Source organism: Podarcis melisellensis, assembly GCF_964234715.1.
Source record: "Podarcis melisellensis genome assembly, chromosome: Z".
NCBI classification, from domain to species: Eukaryota; Metazoa; Chordata; class Lepidosauria; order Squamata; family Lacertidae; genus Podarcis; species Podarcis melisellensis.
The window spans coordinates 29,527,360-29,544,947 of record NC_138547.1 but is presented as its reverse complement, the minus strand read 5'-3'; the positions used below and the strand labels follow the sequence as shown (position 1 = coordinate 29,544,947).

At 42.7% G+C, this 17,588-nt stretch overlaps 1 protein-coding gene across 3 annotated transcripts in view; it reads right to left on the bottom strand.

Annotated features, from left to right (window-relative positions):
* LOC309361962 (connector enhancer of kinase suppressor of ras 2-like) overlaps positions 1-17,588 on the bottom strand; it is a 318,598-nt gene that overhangs the window by 146,927 nt on the left and 154,083 nt on the right. For all 3 annotated transcript variants that reach the window (XM_081897332.1, XM_081897331.1, XM_081897330.1), the window contains exons 6-7: positions 15,589-15,708; positions 7,833-7,892 (exon numbers count right to left, since the gene is read on the bottom strand). In XM_081897332.1, the coding sequence (XP_081753458.1) occupies positions 7,833-7,892; positions 15,589-15,708 (180 nt within the window). The remainder of the gene's footprint in view (positions 1-7,832; positions 7,893-15,588; positions 15,709-17,588) is intronic.

The window sequence follows — 17,588 nt, the reverse complement described above, 5'->3', positions numbered from 1 at the left end:
CCCTCCTTCCCTCCAGGATATATTACTTTATTTATTAAATTTACATACTGTCCTTCTTCCGAAGATCTCGGGGCAGTTTACAGCATAAAAATGCATTTATGATTTTGTAATTTTATGATGTTTAATTGATATTGTTATACACTAACATAGCATTTTGCTTTGAGAGTTAGCAGTTTATAAGATGTTCTTATAAAACAACGAAATGCACTGATCTTAGGAAACTTGGAAGCTGCCTTATACCAGATCAGACCAATTGGTCCATCTAGTTCAGCACTGTCATGGACTAATTAGACACAGAGGAATGGTGAGAGGAAGCAACTGGTGAACCACCAAGGGGAGAAGGCTGAGTCCAGGGACTGGTGATGGGATGACAATGAGTGCTCAGAGGCACATGAGGGAGAAGACTGGGAAGAGGAGGTGTCAGAAGCTGAAAAGGTAACAGTGCTTAGTGAGCTGGGAGAGTTAATGGCAGAGAGAAGTCCAGAATCAGAGGAAGAAGCTGAAGCTGGAGAGTGGGAGAGGGAGAGGGAGGCCAAGAGGCAGAGATTAGTCAGGCTGGAGAAGAGTCATAGATGTCTCTCCCTCCTGCCGCAACAAGCTCTCATCCCTCCTTGTCTCCCAAAACCAGAAGAGAGCTGAAACAGGCAGAGCAGCAGCAGGCTGCACACAAGTACAGTCCCCGGTTGCTTAGAAAAACCCCTGGAGAAGAAGGGACTTAGATAGCTGTGGGGAGGCAGGGACTTCATGAATCAGTCTTTGCAACTGATTCATGGGGATGAGCTGCTGCACTCATTAGGCCTGACACCCTGTCAAGTCTGTGGAGATGGTGTTTCTGCTAATAAAGAGTTAACTTCAACTGTGAAAGGTGTGGTTTACTGACAGCTTGGTCTTTGACAGCATTGCCTACAGTGATTGACAGTGCCTCTTCAAGGTTTCAGGTGGAGAGGGTGCTTCTCCCAGCCCAACCTAGAGATACTAGGAGTTGCACCTAGGATCTTGTTCATGCAAGGAATTCACCCTACCACTGAGCTACAGCCCTTCCCTATCATGGACCTACTCTAGCTGCCTTGATTTCCACTCATCCACCATTTTTTTGCTGTTTTCTACCCAAAAGGCATGGAACGGCTTTGCTCAGCTGTTCTCCCCTCTTCAGACTGATCACTGGTAACAGTGTCAGGCTCGTTCCTACTAGCATTTTCCACTAGCCTAAGAAAACAAAAAAGACCCAACAACCTTCCATCAAAACCCCTGTCTGAGACCTGGGGATAATGTTTCTAAGCAGCAATAAAACTTGCTCTTTACCTAGGTAAGCAAAAGCACAGTGCACTTCAACCAAGAGCAGGGACAATGTGTCATGCTTCAGAAGATGCTGCTCGCTACTTCCTGGATGTGTTCTATCTCTCCATCTAGGTTTCATTTGAGGTTTTTAATTGCAAATATGCCTGCAGACAGAACTCAATAAAAAAAAGAACGGCAGAACAGCCCTCCAGACCTCATCTTAATACTAATAGCTAAGAGCACTGAGTGTCTAAAGTGATTCACATATTAACTTTGTCCCGAGAGAGCAGAGGGGCCAGTGGGTCTAATTAGACCCATCAGGACTAGGTCTGGGTGATATCTGCTTTCCAACATCGTAATATATTGCCAGCTAAACTTCACGCTATGGCGGTATATTACAATGTCAGAAAGGAGGTGGGGAGGAAGAAAGCAGTTATTGGTCACAGAGACAGTTAGCATCACTGTGTGAAGCTTCTGCCTCTTCCTGGAGAGGTCAGGCAGGCGGCACTGGCCTTGGTGGAATGTCCATTCTTTGTTCAAATGCCTCCAATGAAAGCTGGGCTCTGGTCATGCAAATAATGTCAAACCATGGTAATTTGTAGACCGTGTTTGTAGACTGTGGTTTGGCATTACGTATGACTGTGGCCTCTGTAGTTGTGGCTAGTAAAAAAAGAAACAATTCTATGAAACGGTTAGAGCAAGGTGCTGACAATGCCAAGACTGCAGGTTCTACCCCCCACATCGGACAGCTGGGCCGGACTAGATGATCCTCAGGGTCCCAACTCTGATTCTATGAGTCAACATGTGCCTTCTATGAAAATGGACAACACTGTCAAATTAGCTTGACATGCAAAACGTATTCCGACTGTAACATTTGCGGGTGTGTGTGTGAGAGAGTTGTTAGCGTGGCATAGGATATGGGGTGGGTTTAGTGCAGCGTGTGCACAGCCTTTCATACTGTCAATGAACAGCATTTAAAAATCTATCAGCATTAGAGTCCATTAGAGTCCATCAGTGGCCAGCTACCCTGCAGCTGGCAGACGAGGATAGAAAGGCAGGCCAAGCCCTTGCATTAGCCTGCTGAGAACATTTGCATGCTTCCTCAAGCAGTGGAAAGTTTCAGGACCCTTGCTTTTCACAGGGTCAGTTCCCTTTGGGGAAGAAACCACTGGAGACTTTTGTCCTGCTCTTTCATTAACTTATTTATTTGCATCTTGGAACAGGGGAGTGTGTGGAGGAAGGCATCCATACAGTTTTATAAAGCTGATTCATTTCCTCCTGCCATCCCACCAAGGTTATTTTCTGCTAGCTTTGCTGGCTATGTTCAAGTTGCTACCTTGGAGATGGGAAACTTCAGTCCTGATGGCCACATATGGCCCTCCTAGCCTCTTGACTGGCCCTTGGAAGTCTCCCCAGGCCATGCCTCTTACCATGCTTTTGTCCGGCTTGAATGCATCCACAAACTCTGATAATGATTCTTGTTTGCATGGATGGAGGATAGAAAGGGGCATGAGAGTGTCTGCAGAAACAAAGCCCACTGTTCAAAGGCAAAATTGCAGGTTACTTTTGCCTCTCCCCCCCCCCCCCCGCACTGGCATGCGGCCTCCTGAAGGTTACCCAGAAGGGAATGTGGCCCTTCCTGGCTTCTGTGCTAAACATTCTCCTTCAGTCCTCATCATAAGAGTTTTCGGAGCCCTTCCTAGCTCAAACAAGGCACCAGTCTCTTTCTTATATAAGCCTATATTTCCTTTAAGTTATCTTCAAGATAGAAAAAAGAAGGGAGGCAAATTGAGAGAGGGAAAAAAGAAGGGAGGGATAAACGCTTTGCAAGGTCTACCAAATTGTCATGGATATGACGCTTTATAAATATCACAATAAAATTAGTGTGCGTGTTTTGTTGCTGAATTAGAATAATTGCCACAATTTATTCTAAATAGATTTTAGAGACATCTGTGAAGACAATATAATAGGCCAATAATCTCTCTTCCATTTCCTAACAATCAGAGTTCCACAAGCAATACAAATTGTTTAAGGCTTTCTCATCTGAAACTGTGTTATTCCTCCTATAGTGGCCATGTGTCCTACCTTACAGAGGAGTCCATTTCAAGGGCTGTCAGAAGGCAACCCTCAATTGGAGGGAATATTTTATCTGGTCCAAATCTGGCTCAGACCTAAGAAGGTAGAGCAGGAACCTTGAACTTGCCCACCAACAGTGACCACCTGGACTGCAGACTGGGCAGGCACACATGGGACCTACAGTAGTCATAGATCCTTCTCCATGATGTACTGCCTTGTTTGAGTCCTATTTGAATTATGAATGGAATCATGGGGTTGTAGCCAATGCTACTTTTACTCAGAAGTAGATCCATTTCAATTAACAGAAATCACTACCTTAGGTCTATTAATTTAAATGGGTCTACTCGGAGTAGAAGTAAGTGTGCCACAAGCCACAGTCTTTCTATTTAAATCGTAACCATTATTTCTAAATTTGCATCTATGCATACAAACTAGCATATGCATTTTTAATGCAAATCTGTGCCCTCTTGTGTGTGTTTTTTTTTTTAAACTATGCATAAATGGCCACTCTTTTCTTCTTCATTTGAAGAGATAATACTTTGCTTCCTAAGGGTCAAATGAGACACCTCAGCTTAGCTCCAAGGCAGGGGAGGGGTTCTCGTCTAGGAGCAGCGTTTGTGGAGCCTCACGCCACCCCGGCCCCATCCTGAGATGAAGGTGCAGCTGTGGCGGGGGCTGGATCTGTGGGGGGGGGCCTGAAGATGGGGGTGGGGTCAAGCAAGGGAGGCCCCTAGAAGATTACCTATGAGGTCCCTAAGATTCTGCAGACAACATCTTGCCCACAGGTTGGCAGTTCTGCAACACTAATGTATGGGGTCTTAAGCCATATCACGTAATGTTTTCTGGGCTATCATGATGCACCAGTAGTTTCTTTACTGCTTTGCCTCCTCAACGTCACTTTTAATGGTTCCGGTTTAGCTGATTTTAAATGGCCCAGAACACTAGCGGGTATAGTCTTAGCTAACAGGGAAGGATTGAGTGCTTGAACTAAACGGACTTTTCCCATCTCTAGTTAGCACGGTTCCTCAGCTTAATTACATATGACTATTTTATAAGCCCACCTAATTTCCTGGACCCAAATATGCTTCATTAAGCTCAAGGCTTTGAAACAGAACTCTATAGCAATCGCAGTGAGATTAAAAATTGGAAATTGAGGGTCGGTGGGTGGGTAGGTAAGCAGGGGAGTGGAGGAGACACAAATGGCAGGAGGTTCAATTAAAAGCTAGTTTAATGATCTATTATCAGCAATAAAGATATTGCTATGCCTTCACCATCCTGGTGCCACCCAGCTGTTTTCGACTACAACTCCCATCAATCCAACCAGAATGGGACTGATGGGAGTTGTGGTTCGAAAGAGCCATGTCTGTTGAAGGGCCAAAGGTGTGTCACTCTCCCCTACTCCCCCACAAAGACACTCCTGTTAAAGTTCATACAGCCACTTTTGGAAATGTAATAGAGAAGTAGTGAGAAGGATAGTTTGGCTGCAAACTGGGCCTCCCAGACAATGGGCAGGCAACAGATTCAGATTCTGTCTATGTGCTGAATGGGTTAGGGTTGTGCTAGGCTATCTATATTATGCACATCTTTATTGGGGGGATTGTGTGTATGCATTTTTTGGTAAAAGGCAACAGCACCCCAATATTATTATTACTATTTTAAGAAGGAAAGGAAAGCTAATTTTCAGGCCTGTACACTGTGGTGGGAAATTTTTCTTCAATCTGAGGTTCACATTCACTCCCAGGCAATCTTCCATGGGTTGCACGATTGCAGTGGATGGAGCCAGCTGCAAAATTGGGGGTGGGCTGGAGGCAAAATGTGAGCAGAGCAATAGATGTAACTCTTACCTTTGCACAGTGGGCTACATTTGAGCAGCTAGATGCCACTCAGAGATACCCATACCTAAAGAGGCATTATCACAATCCAGCCAGGCAAAAGCAACAGTGGAGGGCATGGAGCAGGACCACTGAGGGGGTCTGGCCAAGGGAGGTGTGCCCTGGGGAGATTCCTGAGGGCTTGATAGAGAGGCTTGGAGGGTCACTTTCAACTCCCACAGATAATGCCAGGCTAAATCACAGAGCCATTTAATCTAAGCAGGACTTCCAGAGATCAAACAGCAGGCATTCAGATCTTTAAACAGTTGGAAAGGTCTTCCCCCACTATGACAAAATCAGAACAAATTATGCATAAGGAATTATGCATAAGGAGCCTGAGCAAGTATTCATGATTTGTAGAATATTTAGAGTTCAAAATCCAGACTTTGTTGGTGCTGTATCTGGGCAATGTTATTAAAAATGTTATTAAAATAATTTACACCCCAACTTTCCATTTTTTATAGTAAAAAAATGCTGTTATGCAGGTTGGGCTGGTTTTTAGTGAGGAAATTGAAGTGGCTGATGTTTTGTGTTTTAAGTGTGCTTTAAATGTTTTAACTATGTCTCAGTTTGTATATTAATTGACTAGAGAATGTTGTTGTCTGGGTGGTCACTGAACATTCTAAACAAAGCAAATTAATAAATTTCCCCATACTCAAGGTGGCTCACAATGTATTTAAAAAGCAAATCACAATTGCAACAACTTTGTTAAAATCCAGATTAAAATTGCAGATAAAACAGACTCCTCAAAATCTCAGTGTGTTAGAAGAATAGGTTCAGCTCAGCAAAATACAGTAGAGAAAGGTCTTCACAAAATGGTTGAAGGCCAGTGGAGAGGGGCTGAAATGGAGCCCCATATTTATTTATAATTGATTTATCTATACAGTTTTTAGACTGATTTACATCAAAGGTCGCAAATGGTTTCCACCAACAAAGACACATGTAAAAACAGATGTAATTTAAAATCAAAGCAAACAATACAAAACACAGAATAGGATGGGTACGCTAAACAACTCATCGACTAGATGACGAAAGGCCAATGAAATCATTGTCATTTGTACCTCTAGGAGGAGAGAGTTCCACACCCAGGGTACAATCACCAAGAAGGGCCTGTCCCAGCAGAGCATAGCAAGTAGTCCTCACTGGCAGAAATGCAAGCACAGCGCCCCCCACCAATTGATCTCAGAGATTGGGTATGCTGATATGGCAGAGATGCTCCATTTGGTAGCCATATGTAGGACATTCCATAATATAGGCATGGCCATATGTTTCTATACCAGCTAAGTATCACCCACCAATAGGATGCAAAGAAGACTCAACACCCGCTTTTTCAAAAACCTATTTAAGAGAGGCAGATTTGACAGCTGCAACTTCCCCATCAGAGCATGGGTACAATGCAGATCCTATGAAATATGACGGAGTCCCTTTTGGAGTGGCACACTTTGATTAAAACTGGGTATAGTAATCAGGCGGAGAGGGGCAGATAAAGTTGCTTTGAAGCCAGATCTGGCCCAAGGTCTGTCAAATGGCCACCCGATGTGAAATATATCCAGGCCCATTAGAGTTGTGTGAATTGGCTGAGAGTTTGTATACCATCATCACTTTCACATCTAGGTAATGACAAAAAAGTGATGGATGTAAAAAACTTAATGAACAAAATGGCAAGCGAGGGAACTTTCCTCATCAATCACAATTCAGTGGCTAACTTAGGATTTCATGGCTCAAACTAAGCTCCTTTCCGCAAATGGACAATTATGAATTATGAACTAAGTCCCAAGTATGGTCTGACCATTACTAAATCTTCATTTTCATCTCCATTACCAAGAACCTGATTCCATCATCTTTCAGAATTGAACTAACCCCCTCATTTAACATCAAGGTATACTTTTTTTCTCTAGGAAACTGCTTTCTGTTCAAGTGTGTTTCTGAAAACTCATAATGATTGTGAGTAGACTGCTTAAGTTCACACTTTGAAATACTGTAAATGGGATGACTAACATAGCCAGTATTAAGAAGATTTCAACAGAACTTCCTTAACAGGGCAATTTTATTTTCCTGATCTTTGCTGCTAGAATGGGTTAGGTCCATTTTCTCCAAACAATGCCCATCTTCCCCACACCTAACATAGTTGACAATAGGATACTTCTTCCTGCTACTCCTCAATCCTTGACCAGAGAAATTGCTGACTGGGGAATGAGGTGTGGGGACCCTCCCATGTTATGACTCTGTGCCAGGACTTGGTCTTCAGTGCAGTTCAAAAATCTAACATCATAATTATAGCAAGGTTCTTTTCTCTGGAATGTCTGTTACAACCTCTGGGAGCAATACACGAAGTGTCTATGCACTGTTGAGAACCTTGATTTTCTTTCTTTCAGGGAAATAGATGCTATTTGTGGAATTTACTGTATTTCATATGGAAGATAACTAGAGAGAGAGAAAATAATGAGGCACAATTTGCCGGGAACGTCTCCTGTCCTTGTCTTACTGAAACAAATGAAGCAAATCCTAGTATATTCTGTCCATGGAGGATACCCAGTAAAACAGTTGTAACATTCAACTTAGGGAGACAGAAGAATCAAGAAAATGATCGCAGTGATCAAAACCTACGTTTTCTGTCGTTCCAGTGATCACGTGCAGCCCATCATACGTTGACTTGATGTACATCCCCTGAGAAATAATGAGATGAGCAATGATTAATATACAACAGGCTATTAAGAATTTGCAAACAAATGGAACCCAAAATCAAATGCTGCAGTGTGGAATGCACCTGTTCAGGGTTCCAGAAAGCAAGCTGAAGTCTCTTTTCATTCTACCTCCCCACCACCCCAATTTCCCATTTTCCCCTATAACAAGCAGCATCCCGTGGCCAGTAATGACGCAAGAAGGCATTGCTTTCCGTCCCATCCTGTATTCATTACATGCAGCACTGTATCCATTCTGCTGCAGCCCATCTTGCACCCAAAAGCTATGTTATTCAACTTGTTATCCACTGTGGTGAAATTAAGTTAAATTATGTTATTACATTGTCATCACATTATCCCTCCCCATTCATTCACTGCAAAGGAAATGCAATGCAAATGAGGAAACATAATCAGCTGTATATCGTTTGCAGACTGAAAGCATCAGCATCAGCATCAGCAAATACCAAATGTATTAGCTGGATTGATCACTGTTCCAGAGATAGGGAACTGTCAAACTCATTAGCCATTAGATGAGGGGTCTCAGCAGCTAGGTTTTTATCACAACACCAGTTTCAACTAAATAAAATATGCATGTTTTCATTTTCATATGTGGGGGGCGGGGGCGCCAAAGGGCAAGGAATTACAGCTTCCGTCAAGCCCTCCATATGAACTTCCAGTGGTCATCACTGTTAGACAAAGAATGCTGGGCCAGATGGGCCTTTGGTCTGATTCAGCAAGGTAATTTTTGCCTGTCAGGAAGAGAAAGTGCATTTTGGAAGACCCGAGTCTAGAGCTGGGATGAAAATTCCACCATACCAACCGAACCGCAATTCACCAGCCCACTGATTGGCAGACACATTCTGCGGAGGTGCCATTTTGGCAAATGTTACTCTTCTCCCAAATGGCTATTGGGTGTTTCTTGAGCTGCCACCTCCCCCTGAATTTTTATTATATTTTTTAATTCTGGGAGGAAAGGGGGGCTTCTAGTCATCAAGATAAGTTCTGCTCTTAGAATGGGAAAAGAATGAGAAAGGAGAGAGAGCTATTGTACCACCAGTGATAAGCTTCCTTAGATCCTATGATACAACTTGGGGATCCCAAAATCACTATCTGGGGTTTTTGCACTCCCCAGGATTTGAGCCATCAGCACTCATTTTGAAAAGAGCTGCTTGCAAGAACTCAGCTCCTCGGCAATTCATGACAAGCAATTGTAAACTCTGCAAGACTTCAATCAGCAAGTCAGAGATCTTCAGAACTTGCTAATAAAGTCTTTTCGTTTTAAAGTGCTCACATCTACCATTCAGCTTTAGTACAAATCAATGCAAAATGCCTGAAAGCCTGATCCTATGTGAGCCATTGTATCTACAAAGGAATGGCTAGGATGGCAGAGGTGGAGCATAGCAGCTGCTGCCTCACTGTATACTGCTGGAAAAATTTCTAACTTAAAAGGAAACAGGTTTCTTTTCTCAAACTGAGCAAAATGTGTGAAATCTACCTGAGAGCTGAAATGAAAGTCTGTCCTAAAAACTTCCCATTCCCTTGATCCTCAAATAGAAAAAGCTAACAAGGTTGCTTTTGTTGTTTCCAGGCATTATCATTGCACATGAAAATCCAGAGACTGGGGGTGGGGGTGGGGGGGGACAACAGTATATCAAAATGAGAAGCAGAAATGCGAATAAGATTTTTTTTAAGGAGTATTTTTATCACCAGAACCTACTTCTGTCATATTCTCTACGTTGAAGTACAGAGCTTCATCTCATTAAAAAATAAAATAAAAAGTTGAAATATTATATGCTGTTTTTATTCAGCTTGTCTAGATGCATTGCTTTGTACCTAGAGCAAGATAGCTTTGGCTCCATTTTCTATTTAGGACAGATGTTCTGCTACATCGCTTTGAAACTGGCATGAAAAATGAACAACAGGCAAGGGCAGTCTTTGCCAACCTGGTGCCCTCTGGAGATATTTGGGGCTACATTTCCCATTAGCCTCAGCCAACAGGACCATGGTGGCTGGGGCTAATGGGAATTGTTGTCCAAAAGGTCTGGAAAGGGCAATCGGTTGCCAAAGGTTGATCAAGGGTGTAGCTAGTCCCCCTTGCTAAGTGGGATTTCAAAGAAATGGATAGGAAATAGCCAAAGAACATGTCTGGATGCCTGTTGCTAAGCCAAAGCTATGTGCATGAAGACTGCAACCTGTACACATTTACCTGGGAATAGCCCTATTGAGGGGTGTATGTGATGTTAGGGGAGGGGAGGTGCCATGTTGTGCTCCTTCTGGGGTAGTTTGTCCACCTTTGGTTCCCACCCTGCACTCAGCTCTCACCTGTGGCTTCTAGAAGCTGTCAGCAAGCGATAGTGGAAAATGGCTTTGGCTGGCCGGTTAAACCAGATGGTGGCAAGCAATATTTATATTTTACATTTTTATATCTTCATTTTAGATCTTATGATTTATGTGGAAAGTGTTTGATTCAGTTGGTGCGGTTTTTGATGTTTTATTTATTGCTTATGACTACTTTTGTACTTTTTCATGTTGTAAGCTGCCTTGAATGTGGCTTGAACTATGGAAAAGTGGCATACAAATACAATTATGTATGTATGTATGTATGTTCTGCATGCGGACGCGGGTGGCACTGTGGGTTAAACCACAGAGCCTAGGGCTTGCCAATCAGAAGGTCGGCGGTTCAAATCTCCGCAACGGGGTGAGCTCCCGTTGCTTGGTCCCAGCTCCTGCCAACCTAGCAGTTCAAAAGCACGTCAAAGTGCAAGTAGGGAAGGTAAACGGCATTTCCGTGCGCTGCTCTGGTTCGCCAGACGCAGCTTAGTCATGCTGGCCACATGACCCGGAAACTGTACGCTGGCTCCCTCGGCTAATAAAGCGAGATGAGCGCCACAACCCCAGAGTCAGTTACGACTGGACCTAATGGTCAGGGGTCCCTTTACCTTTACCTATGTTCTGCATGCAAGGGAAATGCTCTGCCATTGAGCTACGGCTCTTCCCTCTTGTAACCACAAAGATCTACTTTAACGTTTTCTTGTGCTCACTGTTAGGGAGTGTCTCTAAGGGCCAGTTTATCCTTCATGGTAAGAAGATTCTGACACTAAAGGAAATGTATTGTTTCTGCAAGACAGCCTATGTCATGATGACACTGCTTCAGGGACCATTCCGCATTATGTTTAATCAAACAGGCAGCTCAAGCTGTACAAATTACCTGCACAGGGTTTTTCCTCAGTTGCCATCAGTTATGGGGTGGAAAAGGAGAAGCTGCTGCAGGCTGTCTTTGGTCACACCAGGAAGTTTCTAATTTATTGTTATTACCAGCAAAGAAAGGCAGGTGTGCATGGCTGATCTGTTACAAGTAGTTCTCTCTGTGTGCATGCATGTGTGTGTTTATGTATTTTTATTGGGGGGGGGGGTGCATGTGCATGTGACCTCTCACTACCAGGGCTGAGAGGCAGGTTTTGCCCCCAATGGAACAACAGCCCTTAGTGTATCCTTCATTCTTTCCAACAAGAATGGATGACAAGTGTGTAGGAACCCAGGTCACTACATCTTAGCGAGTTGGATCACTGGTCCATCTAGCTCAGTATTGTCTTCTTAGACCGGAAGCAGCTCTTCAGGGTTTCAAAGCAGCAGCTTCCCCCAGCTATACCCGGAGATGCCAAGGATTGGACTTGGGATCATCTGCATGCAAAGGCAAATGCTCTACCACGGAGCTATTGCTCTTCACCACTGATTTGATAGTTAAGACTTGCTTCCCTGCCAGCAGTAACTGTGTCATTGTTAAACTCTGTGCTGGAAACAAGACAAGCACTGTTGACAGTTCTATTAGACCTCTTTTGCAGTTTTGATACCAATGTCCATGTTGGACCACCTGATTTATGGTGGTGGTGATCACCCCTGGAGGGTAGGCCTCAGAGCGGTGGTTAGTAAGGATGGATGAATCTGGCCATTTCTGTTTCTCGTTTTTCCAAACTTAAATTCACATTTTCACATCAGTCTGCAATTTTGATGCAAACTTCTAATATACATGTTTGCATGCAATTTTGCCTAATATGCTCAATTTTTGCAGAGCAATTTCCTCTAAAACAATGCTTTTTTGTATGTTATTTTCACTAATATATGCATTTTCATGGCATCACAGAATTGTAGAGTTGGAAGGGACCCAAGGGTCATCTAGTCCAACCCCCTGCAGTGCAGGAATCTTTTGCGCAATGTGGGGCAACATGGGGAATATGTGTGTACACAGTAGAACTACACCGCAAAAGCTATGTGTATTTTAAAGGACACCTGTGCTTGCTTTCACAATTGTTTGGGAAAGTGTGGATTAGGTAGGTGGGTTTGCCTTGAAATGCAAACTAATTCACATTTCTTCCTATTCCGTAGTAGTGAGGATTTTTGCTCATCCCTGTGACCTTCAGTTTATTGGGGTTCTGCAAGGTCTGCTCTTGCTGCAGCTTCGGCAAAAGATTTGGGACCCTGTGCACTAAATATGCTGATAATTTAAAGCTCTATCCATAGCTCAGCGAACATCTGATATGTATGCAGAAAGCCCCAGATTCAATCCATGGCATCTCTGGATAAAGCTAGGGGACACCCCTATCTGCAACCCTGGAAAGCCACTGCTAAACAGTGTAGACAATCCTGAGCTGTAGGGGCCAATGACAGCTTCCTGTATTCCTATGTTCCTTTTCATCTGGTCCCAGGAAAACTGTGGAGGCTGTGAACTGACAAATGGATCATAAGATGATTGTTATACGTTTTATGAAGCAAACCGGTGTGTGATTTGAAAAGTTATTGTGCAATTTTATGATATCATGAAATAGACGTCTGTAAGAAATGGCTGATCTTAGCTTCACTTTTATTATCTGGATGTAGCTGAAGGAATAAAACTAATCAAGGTTTATTTTTAACATCTGTGCTCTTTCGCTACCCACCTCTCATGTTTGATCTTTTGTAAGGAGGGGCTCCTGATCCTATATCCTAGAGTGCTAATGAAACGATCCTTCGCCAAAGCTATCTGCACACACTACCCTAGGTTCTAGTTCTCAGTAGTACTAAAGTATGACAAAATGTTGAGAAAGGGCACTTTTACACCCAGGGCCCATTGTTCACGATTTCCTGCTCACCAGAGCAGGCAATGTACAGGTCAGGAGCCAAGTGAGAGTCAATGAAGTGCTAAATTCCCCTCTACTTTTCAGGAAGAAGGCAGAGGCTAAGATGGGTAGTCGGGTCCAAGGCAAGCTCCAGACCTTGTGCTTTGAACTAACCATGGTCTTGGAACTTGACTCTGACTCTACCTGCCTGAGTGAGTCACCTTCAGGATTCTTTCATGCCCCACGGTAAGAACTGTGGATGGGGAAGAAATTTAGTTCTGTTTGCATTTTAATAAGAAATTACCTATTTCATGCTTAACAAACCAATGTGTGTGAACTGAAACACAGTTCTCTTTAGAAAACTGCACAGCAGTGTTTGAAAAATGTAACAAAAAAATTACATTACAAAAAGAAAAAGAAAACTGCACTTATGAGAAATTTGCAATGTGGTTCCTCAGCCAAATTTTGTGTACAAAAAGGTGTATTTTGGGGAAAGGTGACACAATAAAATGCATTATACAAACATGTGCATATTAGGAGAGATTTGCACTAAAATGCTGGAAATTTTACATGATACTTAAAAAAAAACAACTATGCAAACTGCTTTGGAAAACTGAATTTAAAATTGGGAAAATGAGAAAACAGCACATTCACCCATCCCTAGTGAAGACTGGACAATGAGCTTTCTTGCATTTAAACACAAAATGTTGAAACACAAACTGTTTCAACAGCTATCAGAGAGTGCTGGGCAATACTAGGGGGAAGAAGGGAACATAAAAGTCACAAAATAATGCAAACAATAAACATGAAAAATAGCATTCAAAGATGAGCCACCTGACAACAAGCTACATTAAGCTCAGCTGGGAAAAATATACTAACAAAATACTCAAACAAAAGAGTATAATTCTACAGCTTTTAGGCCACCAGTGCAAAGGACCTTCTTCTGACAGTTATAGTTCTAACTTCATACACCAAAGGACTATGAAATGAAGCCTGATTCAAATAATGCATTCTTAAATAGCCCTCTGCTTGGTTCCCCAAATTTCTCCTGGGAAATGCTCCTATTTTTGCATTGCTGCAAAAACCTTACCATACAAGCAGAGCTCTTGAATGAAGTAAAAATAAAATTGCATTATTCTATACAGTGTTTGTGCTTGGAGGGAAACAAATTATAAAACCCCCCTCATTGAAATAACTCGTAGTTCTGCACTGTCTAACAATCATGCAATGTAATCCATTCTGCTGTAATCTATGGGCTCCATCCACCAAACACTGTTCTTGTACAAATCCCATTAATGTAAATGGAGTTTGCATAGGAACGACACTTGGTTGAATGCCTCCTGTATTGACAAAATGCTAGGTGAAGTGAAGCAAGAATAGCATATCATTCTGAAAAAGAGACATCTCTGTTGGTCACCAGGGAAATTTCATATATCAAGGATTTGCTTGCAGCAGTTCTTGCCAGAGAGAAGGGAGATTTTTGACAACAGCATTTTCTGGAAATTGGATAAGAGTGAAATGGACTTCCCATGTTTCAGGCACTTGAGTGCCTATGAATTTGCAGGAGCAGAGAGGTCACAGAGAAGAAGCCAGAAGAAGCAAAATGTTGTTGCTAGGAACCTGTCTGAATCAGACCCTGCAGAGATCTCCTTTGAGGTCCGAGACCCCCAAAGATCCCTCAAAACTGAGAAACTAGAAGAGCCTGTAACACCCCCAAGGCAGCCTGAAGGATTTCGTCAAGGGACATTTATGCCCATTGGTTACAATGGGTCTACTCAGAGTTTGACTGATACTACAATCCTCTTCCTACTTACCTGAGAGTAAGAGCCACAGAATTCAGCAAAGTTTTATTCTGAATAGACATGGTTAGGACTGCCACATAAGGCAAGCACTTACTGCCTTATGAGCGAGCACATACAAAATCAACACAGATTGGAAATAGACTGGCCAATCCATCCCTATCAAATTTAAATTTCATTCATTTCAATAAAATAAACCTGATTAAAGGGATGGAGGATAAATTCTATACTTCCCAAAACAATATGTGAACCAAAACAGCTTTCCTTTTAAATTCACAGTTCTCTGAATTTTGCAACGTTGCTCTCCAACAAGATAATGTATACAAAAAATGTGTATATTGGGGTGAAGCATGCATAAAAAGGCACAGGTTAGTGAAAGTAATGTACCAAAATGCATATTAGGGAAAACTCCTTTAAAAAATGTGTACATTAAGAGAAAGTGCATGAGAAACTGTATATATTAGGAGGAAAATCCCAAAGAATTTTCATCAGGACTTCCTCAAAAAAAAAAAAAAAGTTTGAAAGCTGATGTGATAGGTGAAGAATCCAATTCAAGACTGAAAATAAATTTGAAGAAATCAAGATTGCCAGGTTTGTCTAAAGCTACTAACTCTAGCAGGCAGGTTGCCAAGTTCACTAAAATAAATGTGTAGCGGGATGTGGGACGAAACCTCAAAGCCTGGGTGTCTCCACCACTTCACAAGACCCTTTAGTATGAGGTGAGCATTTCGTGCATTAAATGCCTACCCAGCCTTGCTGAAAACCACCTTCCTAGATTGCTATTACTTACCAACCCTTCACTGGGCATGATGCTGGTAAGGTGAACAACTTCAAGGTGAGCTGATTGAGACACCAGAGAATCGGATGAGAGCGAAATGATGTGATCACAGATGCCAGAGAGTGTTTTACACTGGGGAGAAGAGAGAGAGAGAACATCATAAGCTTTTTTTAGGGAAGCACTAAACAACTCAGCGTTAAAACATTACTCACAGGAAACAATTCCGTATCATGTATTTTGCAAAAACTGGCTTAAGACTCTGCTTGCTACACAAAATAATAAGAGGCAAGCCCCTGTTCAAATGACATAAGCAAAGTTAGTGTCGGAATACATGGGTGTGAGGAAACCTGCAGCAGGGGTAGCTAAATGGCAGCCCCTCAGATGTCGCTGGATGACTCCCCAGATCCCTCACCATTGGTTATGCCTGCAGGGGTTGTTGGAAGTTATAGTTCAGCAAAATCTTGTGCAAAGGAAAAATCAGAGACAAACCCACTGGCCTCTTACACATGTCCCTGCTGCCATTCTAGCAATCCCCACATATTGGGCACTGGACATCTATTTTTTGAAGGGGTCAGCTTTGTTCAAGTAGGCTCCATGTTAGATTAAGAACTCTGTAGATAAAGATTCTATGTTGTGCAGGGAACTCACTAGAGTAGAGCAGGCACCCCACCCTTGCAGGTATTCATCCCCCCAACATAGGGAGGGGGCTTTTAGAAATGGTGAAAGCTGCATTCATGTCATAGGTGGAAGGATCAACCACTCCTCCTTTCATGGCAATCACAAGTTAGTGGAGACTGAGTGCAGTGTCTCTGTCCAATTGAGAACCGAGGACTCCCACTCACAAGGAGGGAACTATGCATGCATAGCTTCCATGCAGACTTTCCAATGAACTCCTATATGGCCACCTGTTCACAGAAGGGTCCTTCTCATCCTCATCTCCAGCTCTGATGTCAGCAGAACTTTCCACTCCAAGTTAGTTTTCATTTTACACAAAAATACCAAATTCGGAGCATCTTCAGATGCTGTGATCCTCTGCTGCCAGGGGAATGCATAATCACTTCTGTCGTCAGCTGGCAACACAGAATTGCCTTGTGTACTGTGAAAAACTGAGCAGGGATGTTGTTCGGACTGTACATCCTCAAACCTGTGAAGCTTCCTTTTACAGGAGAGTTCCCCTTCAAGACATGTCAGTCCAGTGCGCATTCTGCTGGCTGCATGGGGCTGTCCTATCTGCACATTTATGACATAACTGATCTTTCAACTGCCTACATGGAATCCTAATAGCTAAAACAATCATTTAAAATAGGCTGAACTTGAGCACTAAAAAACACAACAGATGAACCAGTATTCTATTTATTTTGATTATTTATTTAGATCATTTGCAGCATGAGAGCACTTCTGCACTCATGTCCTGCTGTTGGGCTTCCAATAAGCCATCTGGTTGGCCATTATGAGAACAGGATGCTGGACTAGACAGGCCACTGGTCTGATACAGCAGATCTCATCTTAAACTCTTACGGCCTCAGTTGAAACAGCTCCCACAAAGGCTGTATAATCAATTAAAAACAAGACAGCTCCTGCTCTCAGGCTTACAAACTATAAAAGACACCACAGAAAGTTGGGGAGCAGCAGAGGAGGAAGAAATAAAAAAGCAAACTCGGGGTCCAAATCCTAAAGTTAAGCAGTAGTTCTTCTAATGGGCAACTTTAAGAACAGAAGAAGAATTAACTCTCTTCCATTTTCTTTTACAGGCAGTTCCACTCGCAAAACACAAGTTAACAATAGGAAGGAAAATATATTCTAACCCATTTGCAATAACAGTCAGCATACTAAAATGGTACACTGTTCCATTCATTGTTCACCTTCACTTTGTTTAAGTATAACCTATCACCCCACAATGGGGTAGACTGTGACCAGATAGTCTGCGTGCCTGCTCAGTCTCTTGTCTGGGTGTTCAGTGTCGGTGGGCAATTTCAGAGTCCCTGCCTGCTCTCCCTTCTTCAGGGTCTTTT